At 46.4% G+C, this 12,813-nt stretch overlaps 1 protein-coding gene across 1 annotated transcript in view; it reads left to right on the forward strand.

Moving 5' to 3' along the window:
* Window positions 1-12,383, forward strand: part of LOC115415730 (NLR family member X1-like) — a 47,039-nt gene extending 34,656 nt beyond the window's left edge. The window contains 4 exon segments of the mRNA XM_030129370.1: window positions 1,484-1,570; window positions 5,824-6,075; window positions 8,556-8,766; window positions 9,471-12,383. Of these exon segments, the coding sequence (XP_029985230.1) occupies window positions 1,484-1,570; window positions 5,824-6,075; window positions 8,556-8,766; window positions 9,471-9,608 (688 nt within the window). The 3' untranslated portion in view covers window positions 9,609-12,383.
* Window positions 12,384-12,813: the final 430 nt, after the last annotated feature.

Consider the following 12,813-nt stretch of genomic DNA (forward strand, 5'->3'; position numbering starts at 1 on the left):
CTGTTTGTATTGAAGCATGCTTGATACAAATATCAGGACTGAAGTAGAAAACATAACGTGACACAAAGCTGCCAACAGCACCAGGCTGTGAATTATCCTGTAATCCTGGTCTGAACCGCTGAGCAGCTCTGTTCATGTCTGGACTTGAACTACAGTTTCTATTAACACTGGATAATGTCGGTGTCACTGGTGTGTGTTTTCACTTCTAACAAGATATGCAGAGGACTTCTATTACCATGAAGTGTGATATGTGTCTTTATTAGTTTTTTGAAATGCCTTTTTCTTAAATCCTTTTGAAATATTTCCACTAAAACGCTTGTAGATATGACCTCAGTGCTGGTTGCTGAAACTTGATGAAGGCTATGTTTATGTGCTCAAAGGTCAACATTCACTTACAGTCGTTTAAAATATTATTAGACCACCCTTGTTTTCTTTAATTTCTTGTTCATTTTAATTCCTGGTCCAACTGAAGCTCCATCTGTTTGGACAAATAGAATGAGAACAACACAAACAGCTCATAGTAGTTGAATTTCACAGCTGATACTTATCCATTGAACATGTTTTCTTGAAAAAAACCCAAATCCCTTCAGTTCTTCCATCAGTATCTGTGTCATTGTACTGATAAAAACAGTGCTTTTATTCATTCCATGTTTTCTTTTCGGTCTGTTTTAGTCACATGACACACACAGGAGTTAGGACTGGATTACAGAACCATTGTTTTTGGTGACTTCTGGTGGTCTAATAATTTTTTCCCTGACTGTATAATAACACCTGGAGTAAAACTGCACCAATCTGACATAAACACATAACTGGACATTTAAACAACAACTAATTAACATGCGCATAGCATTAATGTACTTAATAATTCTGTTTAATAGGGTTTCGTAGGGCTGGGTATCACTGCTGATTTCATGAATGAATTCAGTCTGATGTAAAGTGATTTGATCCATTATGGATTTGGGTGGGGGAACTTCAGTCACATTAACAGTTTTACTTGGATGTGAGAGAAATTCACAGTGAAAAAATGCTTTGATTGTAAAAGTACGCCTCTAAGCCATGGCGGTATGAAAAATGTCAATTATTTTTTACATGAACTTTTGAACCTAAACATCAGCAAGTGCTTTTTATGAGTAAGTGGTTAAGGATCAGGTTTTACTCCTGCAGACAGAGTATGTATTCAAATATCCCATCGTTCAGAAGAAGATCAGTTTTCCAGCTTTAGTTTTCCGTGTCATGTGTCTACATGCACACTGATTGTTGTGAATACTATTTATGGGTCAGGTAAACACTATGTTCTATTGGAAATGTCCAAATCATTTAGAAGTTCCAAGAGAGGGTTCTTCCTTTGGACAGTATTTTATTTAACATTTCTTTGGCAAATTTTCCCAGAAATCCTGTGGGTGATAAACGTAGCCTTGTCCTGACTTGATGCTTGTGTGTGCTGTGTGTGTTTGTGATTGTTGTGTGTGCCTGTCGTCCTCAGTCTGCAGTTTAACAGCCTGCATCCGGACTCCTGCAGCCTCCTGAGAGATCTGCTACTAGATCCCAAGAGTTGCGTTAAATCTCTACAGTAAGAACACTTTTTTTTGTATGTTCTTGTAACCCAAGTGTTGGAAAGTAAGTGTTTTACTGGAGGACTGATCTGAAGTACAACTGTCAGGTGCTTTTTAAATTCACATTCAGATTCAGAATCCTTCATTCACCCCAGAAGTAACTGGATGGTTACAGGATCTGAGCTGTTCTGGGACTGCGCTCTTTTGGCCGTAGATCTCAGATGTTCCTGGTACCTGCTGGTTCCATCCACACACTGCCTTCACAGCCCACATTTTCTTTCATGTTTTAATGCTGACCACCCTGTCCGACACACACTTCTGCACACACACACACACGCACACACACACACACACACACATGCACAATCCAGGACACAAGAGGGACATCCACCTGGATCACTGTCATCTTCGTACCCAGAAGGGTCGGCCTGATGGTACTGGATGCACTGGAAAAGTCCACAAACATGACCCTCACAGCGCTCGCCGGCTGGTCCAAGTGAGCCGAGACATGATTAAGCAGGTAGATGATGGGCTCCTCTACTGTAGGAGAGCTGAAGGAGGTCCACATGTTTTCTGACCGTGGGTCGGAGCAGATCCAGGATGAGAAGTCAGTGCCACAGGTCTGTAATCCTGAGGACCACAGGAACGTGGCATCTTAGGTACAGGAACTAGGCATGGTGTCCTCCACAGCATTAGGACCTTCTGCAGACTCAGGCTCATCCTGAAAACATGATGAAATGCTGCACAAACCTGTGGAGCACTGGCGTTAAGGACACGGGGGCTCACCCTGCTCAGTTCTGCACACACTGAGTGGAGCTTCTTCACATGTTTCTGAACCTGGTCGTCAGTGAAGGTGACAAATCTGTTGAAGTACAAATTGAACTCTGTGATGTTTTAGCGGTCTGAACCCAGTGCTGGTCCTCATGCTGCTCTCATGGTCCTCTCTCCTGCTGTTCTGCTGACGTTTCCACTGCAGCTTTCTCCTGTAACTGTCCTTTACTTCTCTGATCTTCACTCTCAGTGATACCTGATGGTCCACTTCCTGTCACTGAGGACAGCTTTGATGTCTTCTGTCACCTGTGGCTTGTTATTTGGAGAATAGTAGACGGTCTGAGCTGGAACTATGGAGCCTGTACAGAAGGTCCAGAATACTCAGTGAGCCCTTCAGGACCCTCACTGTGGGGCTCATGGAGCACCTGCCAGTCTGTCACCTCAACAGCCCTGTGGTTCCTCCCAGGCCTCCTCTGACCTCCTCTGACCTCCTCCTAACAGTCCTGTAGTTCCTCCTCTGACCTCCTCCTAACAGTCCTGTAGTTCCTCCTCTGACCTCCTCCTAACAGTCCTGTAGTTCCTCCTCTGACCTCCTCCTAACAGTCCCGTAGTTCCTCCTCTGACCTCCTCCTAACAGTCCTGTAGTTCCTCCTCTGACCTCCTCCTAACAGTCCTGTAGTTCCTCCTCTGACCTCCTCCTAACAGTCCTGTAGTTCCTCCTCTGACCTCCTCCTAACAGTCCCGTAGTTCCTCCTCTGACCTCCTCCTAACAGTCCTGTAGTTCCTCCTCTGACCTCCTCCTAACAGTCCTGTAGTTCCTCCTCTGACCTCCTCTGACCTCCTCCTAACAGTCCTGTAGTTCCTCCTCTGACCTCCTCCTAACAGTCCTGTAGTTCCTCCTCTGACCTCCTCCTAACAGTCCTGTAGTTCCTCCTCTGACCTCCTCCTAACAGTCCCGTAGTTCCTCCTCTGACCTCCTCCTAACAGTCCCGTAGTTCCTCCTCTGACCTCCTCTGACCTCCTCCTAACAGTCCTGTAGTTCCTCCTCTGACCTCCTCTGACCTCCTCCTAACAGTCCCGTAGTTCCTCCTCTGACCTCCTCCTAACAGTCCTGTAGTTCCTCCTCTGACCTCCTCCTAACAGTCCCGTAGTTCCTCCTCTGACCTCCTCCTAACAGTCCCGTAGTTCCTCCTCTGACCTCCTCCTAACAGTCCTGTAGTTCCTCCTCAGACCTCCTCCTAACAGTCCCGTAGTTCCTCCTCTGACCTCCTCCTAACAGTCCCGTAGTTCCTCCTCTGACCTCCTCCTAACAGTCCTGTAGTTCCTCCTCTGACCTCCTCCTAACAGTCCTGTAGTTCCTCCTCTGACCTCCTCCTAACAGTCCTGTAGTTCCTCCTCTGACCTCCTCCTAACAGTCCTGTAGTTCCTCCTCTGACCTCCTCTGACCTCCTCCTAACAGTCCTGTAGTTCCTCCTCTGACCTCCTCTGACCTCCTCCTAACAGTCCTGTAGTTCCTCCTCTGACCTCCTCCTAACAGTCCTGTAGTTCCTCCTCTGACCTCCTCCTAACAGTCCTGTAGCTCCTCCTCTGACATCCTCCTAACAGTCCCGTAGTTCCTCCTCTGACCTCCTCCTAACAGTCCTGTAGTTCCTCCTCTGACCTCCTCCTAACAGTCCCGTAGTTCCTCCTCTGACCTCCTCCTAACAGTCCTGTAGTTCCTCCTCTGACCTCCTCCTAACAGTCCTGTAGTTCCTCCTCTGACCTCCTCCTAACAGTCCTGTAGTTCCTCCTCTGACCTCCTCTGACCTCCTCCTAACAGTCCTGTAGTTCCTCCTCTGACCTCCTCTGACCTCCTCCTAACAGTCCTGTAGTTCCTCCTCTGACCTCCTCCTAACAGTCCTGTAGTTCCTCCTCTGACCTCCTCCTAACAGTCCTGTAGTTCCTCCTCTGACCTCCTCCTAACAGTCCTGTAGCTCCTCCTCTGACATCCTCCTAACAGTCCTGTAGTTCCTCCTCTGACCTCCTCTGACCTCCTCCTAACAGTCCTGTAGTTCCTCCTCTGACCTCCTCCTAACAGTCCTGTAGTTCCTCCTCTGACCTCCTCCTAACAGTCCCGTAGTTCCTCCTCTGACCTCCTCCTAACAGTCCCGTAGTTCCTCCTCTGACCTCCTCCTAACAGTCCCGTAGTTCCTCCTCTGACCTCCTCCTAACAGTCCCGTAGTTCCTCCTCTGACCTCCTCCTAACAGTCCTGTAGTTCCTCCTCTGACCTCCTCTGACCTCCTCCTAACAGTCCTGTAGTTCCTCCTCTGACCTCCTCCTAACAGTCCCGTAGTTCCTCCTCTGACCTCCTCCTAACAGTCCCGTAGTTCCTCCTCTGACCTCCTCCTAACAGTCCTGTAGTTCCTCCTCTGACCTCCTCCTAACAGTCCCATAGTTCCTCCTCTGACCTCCTCCTAACAGTCCTGTAGTTCCTCCTCTGACCTCCTCCTAACAGTCCCGTAGTTCCTCCTCTGACCTCCTCCTAACAGTCCTGTAGTTCCTCCTCTGACCTCCTCCTAACAGTCCTGTAGCTCCTCCTCTGACCTCCTCCTAACAGTCCTGTAGTTCCTCCTCTGACCTCCTCCTAACAGTCCTGTAGTTCCTCCTCTGACCTCCTCCTAACAGTCCTGTAGTTCCTCCTCTGACCTCCTCCTAACAGTCCTGTAGTTCCTCCTCTGACCTCCTCTGACCTCCTCCTAACAGTCCCGTAGTTCCTCCTCTGACCTCCTCCTAACAGTCCCGTAGTTCCTCCTCTGACCTCCTCCTAACAGTCCCGTAGTTCCTCCTCTGACCTCCTCCTAACAGTCCCGTAGTTCCTCCTCTGACCTCCTCCTAACAGTCCCGTAGTTCCTCCTCTGACCTCCTCCTAACAGTCCTGTAGTTCCTCCTCAGACCTCCTCCTAACAGTCCCGTAGTTCCTCCTCTGACCTCCTCCTAACAGTCCTGTAGTTCCTCCTCTGACCTCCTCCTAACAGTCCTGTAGTTCCTCCTCTGACCTCCTCCCTGTGGTCTCCTCCTGCCTCTTCAGAACAGACCCATACAGGGGCTGTGGTTCATTAGGTTGTGATCCTGTGATGGTGCTGTATTAATAAGAAGAAAACATCAGTGTGACTTGGTGTTTGCTCATGATGTTTGGTTTCTTTTTGTAAATGGTTGCTTTAGAACTAGGCCATAACAACACAGACACCACAGTCTGAGCGCTTCCCAGTGGCATGGCGGTGTTGTCATGGATACGCCTGTCCTGGTCCCGCCGGTATCACCGTCAGCACCACAAACCCTGACTCGGCCGTTTCTCCTCAGCTGCTTTGCATGTACGAGCAGACGTCTCCTGTGCTCCTCCTGTGGTTTTTGGACTTTGTCCTCTGAATAAAACCGTCCACATGTGTTTCAAGTTGACCTCTCACATGGTGTACTCTACTGTTTGAAACCACAGATGTTCAATCATGTGCTGTGTTCCAGACTGTGTGATAATCCTCTGCTGGACTCTGGAGCCCACACCCTGCTGGAGGCTCTGCCCCAGAACCAGTCCCTCAGACATCTGTCCCTGATGCACACCGCCCTCGGGGACCAGGGGGCCCTGGACCTGGCTGACAAGATCCAGCAGCACAGCGGCCTGGAGGAGCTCAACGTGGCCTACAACAATATCGGAGACAACGCAGCTCTGACTCTGGTGGACGCCTGCAGAGAGCACCCCAGCATCCACACTGTGCAGTAAGGAGAGCACCTCAAACAGACGTTCTCAGAACCCAAACAGACACCAGGTATCTGAGGTGGTGTGTGCACAGGACTGAAACATAGAAACAGTCATCACGAGCTGCCAGAATATGTAAATGTACAAAGTACTGGTAAAAAAAAAACACAGAAAAGCATGCATTAGCACATGGAAATAAAAGGGAGTTCATTGGCTCTTTTATGACTGAATTTAGATTTTTGTAAATATTAAATACCACTAATTTCCAAATAATTTTCAGTAAACTCACACTTGCACATGTATCCAAGTGTGAACATACGCAGCCTGGCCAAAATAAAATGAATGGAAAACTTACATAGTGCATTTTCTACACCTTCATGGTGCTAATAGTGCTGTACAAGGACACACACACACACACATCAGCAGTTTAGGGTTCAGTGTTTTGCCCATGGACATGTGGACAGTCAGAGTCAGGATTCGAACTGCCGACCCTTTGGTCATTGGACGACCCGCTCTACCACCTGAGCCACACTCTAATGTTTATCTTTATTTATTTAGCTTTCACCTCTGATTATGGCACATGTTCACCATGGCCTGTTTTCTTAAACCTGACCACTGACCCAACCCCAGATCGTAACACTGCCCATGCAGGCTTGTATTGTAGGCACTAGGCATGATGGGTAATCACTACATCCGCCTGTTCTCTGAGCCTGATGAGCCCATCACTGTGGAACAGGGTTCATCTGGACTCATCAGACCACATGACCTTTTGGAAACACAGTATCCTGGATCCTGACGGCTGACAGGAGCCGAACCCGGCTACACGGGTTCAAATTCCACATCCAGTCAAAATGTACACAAGGACAATTATGTATAAAAAGTTTAATATCGAAACGGAATCAAATAACATCAGGGAAAGCAGGAGGAAGTGCAGGCAGTGTAGGGTGGATGACATGAACTTTGGCTTTACTCCCTGGACTACAGACGCTCATATTCTGATGTGAATATGCAAAGTCCGTCTCACTGTTTACAGAGGGGGAGGGGCTGCTTCTTCCTGGACACCCCCCCCCCCACCACCACCACCACCTTCAGTTAAATAACACTTAATTTAAAACTTGGATTATATATAAATCTAGGTCTGTTTGAGTTCACAACCGAACACATGTTATCAGTCATTAAAAATGTGCGTCTTAATTTGTTTGAATGTGCAAATACATACAACAGTTTCAAACCACCTCCAACAGCTGTACAATATATGTTTTCCCTCATTGCTTTTAATTGTGGCTTAAGTGAAATGGGCAGGCTACACATAAAGAAAAGAAGGAACAATGAACTGGATCATGAACAGTGTTCTATAGACCTGCAGCATTTCAGCACAACACACAACCAAACACACTGGAGCTCTGTCCTCCAACACTCTGTCCTCCAACACACTGTCCTCCAACACTCTGTCCTCCAACACTCTGTCCTCCAACACTCTGTCCTCCAACACTCTGTCCTCCAACACTCTGTCCTCCAACACACTGTCCTCCAACACACTGTCCTCCAACACTCTGTCCTCCAACACTCTGTCCTCCAACACACTGTCCTCCAACACTCTGTCCTCCAACACACTGTCCTCCAACACACTGTCCTCCAACACTCTGTCCTCCAACACACTGTCCTCCAACACTCTGTCCTCCAACACTCTGTCCTCCAACACACTGTCCTCCAACACACTGTCCTCCAACACTCTGTCCTCCAACACTCTGTCCTCCAACACTGTAGGCATCAACATTTACAACACTTACACAACTTTTGTATTATTATTATTATTATTATTATTATTATTATTATTATTATTAATAATAATAATAATAATAATAATAATAATAATAATGCTATGATTATTATTTATAATATATTAGGGTGAGTTTGTTCAAAACAGGTTGAGAACCACTGTTTAAGATGAAGAAGAGCCTCCTCCTCTTCCTCCTCCTCCTCATCCCCCTCCTCCTCCTCCTCTTGCTCCTCCTTCTCCCCCTCCTCTTCCTCCTCCTCAGCCTCCTCATCCCCCTCCTCCTCCTCCTCTTGCTCCTCCTCCTCCCCCTCCTCTTCCTCCTCCTCCTCTTCCTCTTCCTCCCCCATCTCTTCCTCCTCCTCTTCCTCCTCTTCCTTCTCTTCCTCCTCCTCCTCCTCCTCTTCCTCCTCTTCCTCCTCCTCTTCCTCTTCCTCCTCCTCCTCCTCCTCCTCTTCCTCCTCTTCCTCCTCCTCTTCCTCTTCCTCCTCTTCCTTCTCCTCCTCCTCCTCCTCTTCCTCCTCTTCCTTCTCTTCCTCCTCCTCCTCCTCCTCTTCCTCTTCCTCCTCTTCCTTCTCTTCCTCCTCCTCCTCCTCCTCTTCCTCCTCCTCTTCCTCCCCCTCCTCCTCCTCCTCCTCCTCTTCCTCCCCCTCCTCCCCCTCCTCCCCCTCCTCCCCCTCCTCCTCCTCTTCTTCACTAACAGTTCTGTGTTTGTTTGTCCAGTTTGTACCTGAACCCTCTCAGTGATGTGGGGAAACAGTCTCTGTACGTCCGAGGAGTTCCCAAGAGCAAAGGCGGCAGCGGGCGGAGGGTCCGAGTCCTGGCCTCCGTCACCGAGGGCTCAGACCTCTCTGAAGACTGGCACCCCATCCTCAGCGTGATCCGAGAGAACGCTTCCTCCTGGGACCGAGAGAGAGTTAAACAGCAGCTGAGGGTACGCACATACAACCAAACACAACCACAGGATCCAACAGCAGACTGTATGTACCGTACATCTGCTGATTATGTCCAAAATACAAGCAATTCAAACCAGGTGATGATGACCACGGCTACTTCTAGAACTGCATCTGATCATCTGGGCTGAAAATAGTAGCACCACCCACCCATATGACACCATGTGCATGTGCAGCCACAATGTAAAGATGTATAGAATACTTACATTTAAATCTAAATTCATAGAAATACTTATATAAATAGCAGATTTCTTATCTTATCTTATCTTATCTTACCTCTATAAACATATTCTGCTCTGGTAGAATCTGATGCATTGCAGTTGAACAAATATCCCAAAGTACAAAAATAAGGTGTGAAATCTGAACTTTTACTTGTAGTTGAGTATTTTCAGTATGATATTTATACATTTTCTGTACTTTTGAGAGGGAATTTAATACATTTAAAGGATTACAAGTTTGGCCTTTAAGAGTTCAACGATGATTTGACAATAGTAAAATTATTAATTAGTTCACTAGTCAGTCGTTATGCAGAGTCAAAAACTATGGTACGTTCTGTAACAAACATCCAAGATAAAAGTGTAACGTCACTACAGCAGATTTCATAAAAGTCTACGTGGTCATAACAGTGAATGTACAGTAACAGACTGAGTGGGCGGAGTCAGTCATCCGGCCGTCCTCTGTGCAGGTGTTCCTCAGGGATCTGGAGTGGGGTCGACAGCAGCAGCAGAGCATCTGGAAGAGGCTTCACTTCAGGAAAGTAGAGAAGGGAGTCCGGCAGACGCTGAGGATGCTGGACAAGAACACCCTGTCTACATACAAGTAGAGCCCCTCCCCTCAGAAGGTCAAAGGGCACTCAGGGTCCTCAGCAGCAGCAGGGGTACATTCTCCTCAGCTGAAAAGTTTCAAACATCCAATCTGTTTGTGTTCATTTAATGAGTCACAAAGTGAAGTGCAGTTAAACTGCTCTTTTCTGCTTCAGACAGTATAAGGGGGGGAGGTTATGGGCTGTCCTCCCTCTCCTCCCTCTCCTCCCTCTCCTCCCTCTCCTCAGTTGGACCCACTGTCGATGTAATCAGTTGCGATCGTTAACCAAACAGATTTGACCATAGAATACAAGCAGCGCCTGCACATGTGTCAGTCCATTTCTCAGACATTATTATTTGAACTGTAGAATCCACAGTATTGTACTATTTACCATTCGTCTTCTACAGGACGTTAAAAATGACGCTTGTTTCCTATTGACATCATATCCTGCTCTGGGTCTACCCAATCAGCATCAAGTATTCAGCCTCGCTGCCATAAAATTAACCCAAACTTCTGTCTGCATGTACAGAACTGCCCAGAGAAAGTGGATTAATAATCATATAATATAAAATGAAATGATTAAAGGAATGCAGTTGTGACCTCTAAGTCAGTATCTCCACTTGAACAGCCTGGTGTTAGCCATCAGCTGTTAGTACCACTGTCGGTACAGATAGTTTCAAAGCAGGGCCAGTTCTAGGATGTGTCTGCAGTGGACACGGGTCACTGCTGTGCCTTTGTTCAGGCTCCACACGGCTGTGCTCCTTCTGTTTGAAGGTACGTGTCAGCTGTTTGTAGATGCACTGCTAACAGCCAGATGACTGATGTCGTGACCTCAGTCCAAATGCTTTCTGCTGTAAAGGCTGATGGGAGCAGAACCTCTACAGGCCTTCAGAACAGCAGATGGTCCTGGACACTTCAGATGTTTACAAGTGGGCTTCTAGGGGCTCCTGGGCCTTGGTCAGTGGGTTTAATCCAGTAGATGGAGGCTGGAGAAGCAGGATAGAAGATGTCCTAGTGTAGACGGTGGAAGCCAAACGGACACAGACAGACAGCCTCTGGATTCTCACCACAGATGGACACAACAGTAAGGGTGGTCACCTGCCCAGGACACCAACAGATCCAGGTGGACCACTGGAGGTCTAGTTGACTGACATGGACCGCCTCATCCAGGTCATCCAGGTCCTTACATCTGGATGCAGCACTGGCAGGTCTTTTATCTTCTACCTTTTTTCCATCATGTTCCAGTTTCCGTGTCATGTCCAACTCCCCACCCGCTGCCGTCAGCTGTGGCTGAAACCGTGACTGTGGATGAAAACCTCATATGACCAACACTAGAAAATATGAACTAGTCTTTAAAGAGGAACTATGTAAGATTTTACCAGTTTTGCTCTTCTTCACTGTTTTTGTATCATTTTTTAATGGAGCTCCCCCTACAGTTTAGACGTACATATTCACTGTGGTAAAACCCACCCCTAACCCCGCCCCCTCTAATCATGTGTATTTATTTTCAATGAAGCAGGTGACGAGAAGGTAATCCTCGGAGCAATGTCTTTGTGACTTTGAGTTACAAGAAAGTTACTAATGTTACAAGAGTCACTCAAACTTCAAGGCCAGTCGTTATGCCAGTCACTATTCAGACGAAACAAATTAGACACATAAGGAACGACAAACATCCGACTGAAACTAGATTCAACTGATTCAATTCTGTGTCTCGTAGTAAAAATACACTCCTGAGGCAGACAAAGGGTAAACTAGTAAATGAAACAAACATACACCTACGTGACACAAGTATGCTAACATCTCCGCTAGCTAGCAAGTGTCCAGGCATCGTTCATAGAATGAGTTGATAAACGAGTAAACACTGTTACAGCCAACAGCAGCATGAAGAGCACAAACCCACTGAAGTACATACAGTCTAGTGAATTTATCTGAGCCGTTCTTACAAGTCCAACAGCTACAACGCCAAGTCTGCATCTGTTTTAGGGATGCAAATTATACATTAATTCATTAGTCATTAGTTGGTCAGTCTTATCGATCAATTAACAATTAATTGATAAGCAGCGATTTTCCTAAGAACCTGAATTTCTCTTTCAAAAGAGACTATAAGAATAAAAGCTAAATATTGTTTATGTACTTCATTAAAAAAGCATGTCATGTTCCTTAATGACTGATTTCTGTTCCATTGGATACAGAACAGACAATGACAGGAATGGAGTCGAACTAAAGAAGTTGTGCAGAAAAATTCATGGATCTGAAGGGGGACAGTTTAGAAGAAATGGGCATTTCTGACATTGCATCACTACCTGACATGATAGGGTGAGGTTTGACACCCCCCCCCCCCGCTGCTATTTTCCCTTGTCCAGCGGGGTGACTGACATGCCTTAAATGCTGTGTCCTGGATCAGGAGGACGTTTTAACTTCTGTCTCACTGACCAGATAGTCCAGATGACCGTGGACTAGACCAGCCTCCAAAGGAAACGCTCCGTCCAGGATCGGACCGATATGACCCCCCGTATTTGTGTGGGGGTGCTTATCGACAATTAATTGATAGTCGATTAATTGTTTACATCCCTAATCCGTTTAGATCAGGGGTGTCAAACATGCGTCCCGGGGCCAAAGGTTCCAGTCCGACCCCTGGGATGAATTTCCAAAGTGCAGAAGTTCCACAGTCCAGACAGTGGAACTCATTTTAGTTCAGGTTCCACAAACAGACCAATCTGATCTGCAGTCAAATAACAGCAGAAGAACCACTAACAAAGAATGACTGCAGATTTTCTTCTGTTTGATGTGAAAATAATATTACACTATGCCTATAAATAATGACAACTTCAATTATTTGTCTTGGTTTTAGTGCAAAAATAACATTAAATTATGAAAATATTTACATTTTCAAACTATCCTGTTACAATAAAATGTGAATAACCTGAACAAATCTGAACAACTGAAATGTCTAAAGAAAACTAAGCACCATTTGAACTATTTTCCGCCTGTTACTAAATGTCTAAAAGTGATAAGCTGAAGTATAATATTGTTAAAACTGCACTTATTTTTCTAAAGAAAATTCAGTTTTTTCAGGTTATTCACATCTTTTTTAATTTTGTGGGGTTTTTTTTTCCACTAGAGCAGTTGTCATTATTTCTCGGTTCTTCGGTTCTTATTTTACTGGTGCGGCCCACTGCAGATCAGATCAGGCTGAATGTGGAACCTGACCGAACAGGAGTTTG

Source organism: Sphaeramia orbicularis, unplaced genomic scaffold (genome assembly GCF_902148855.1).
Source record: "Sphaeramia orbicularis unplaced genomic scaffold, fSphaOr1.1, whole genome shotgun sequence".
In the NCBI taxonomy this organism is placed as follows: Eukaryota; Metazoa; Chordata; class Actinopteri; order Kurtiformes; family Apogonidae; genus Sphaeramia; species Sphaeramia orbicularis.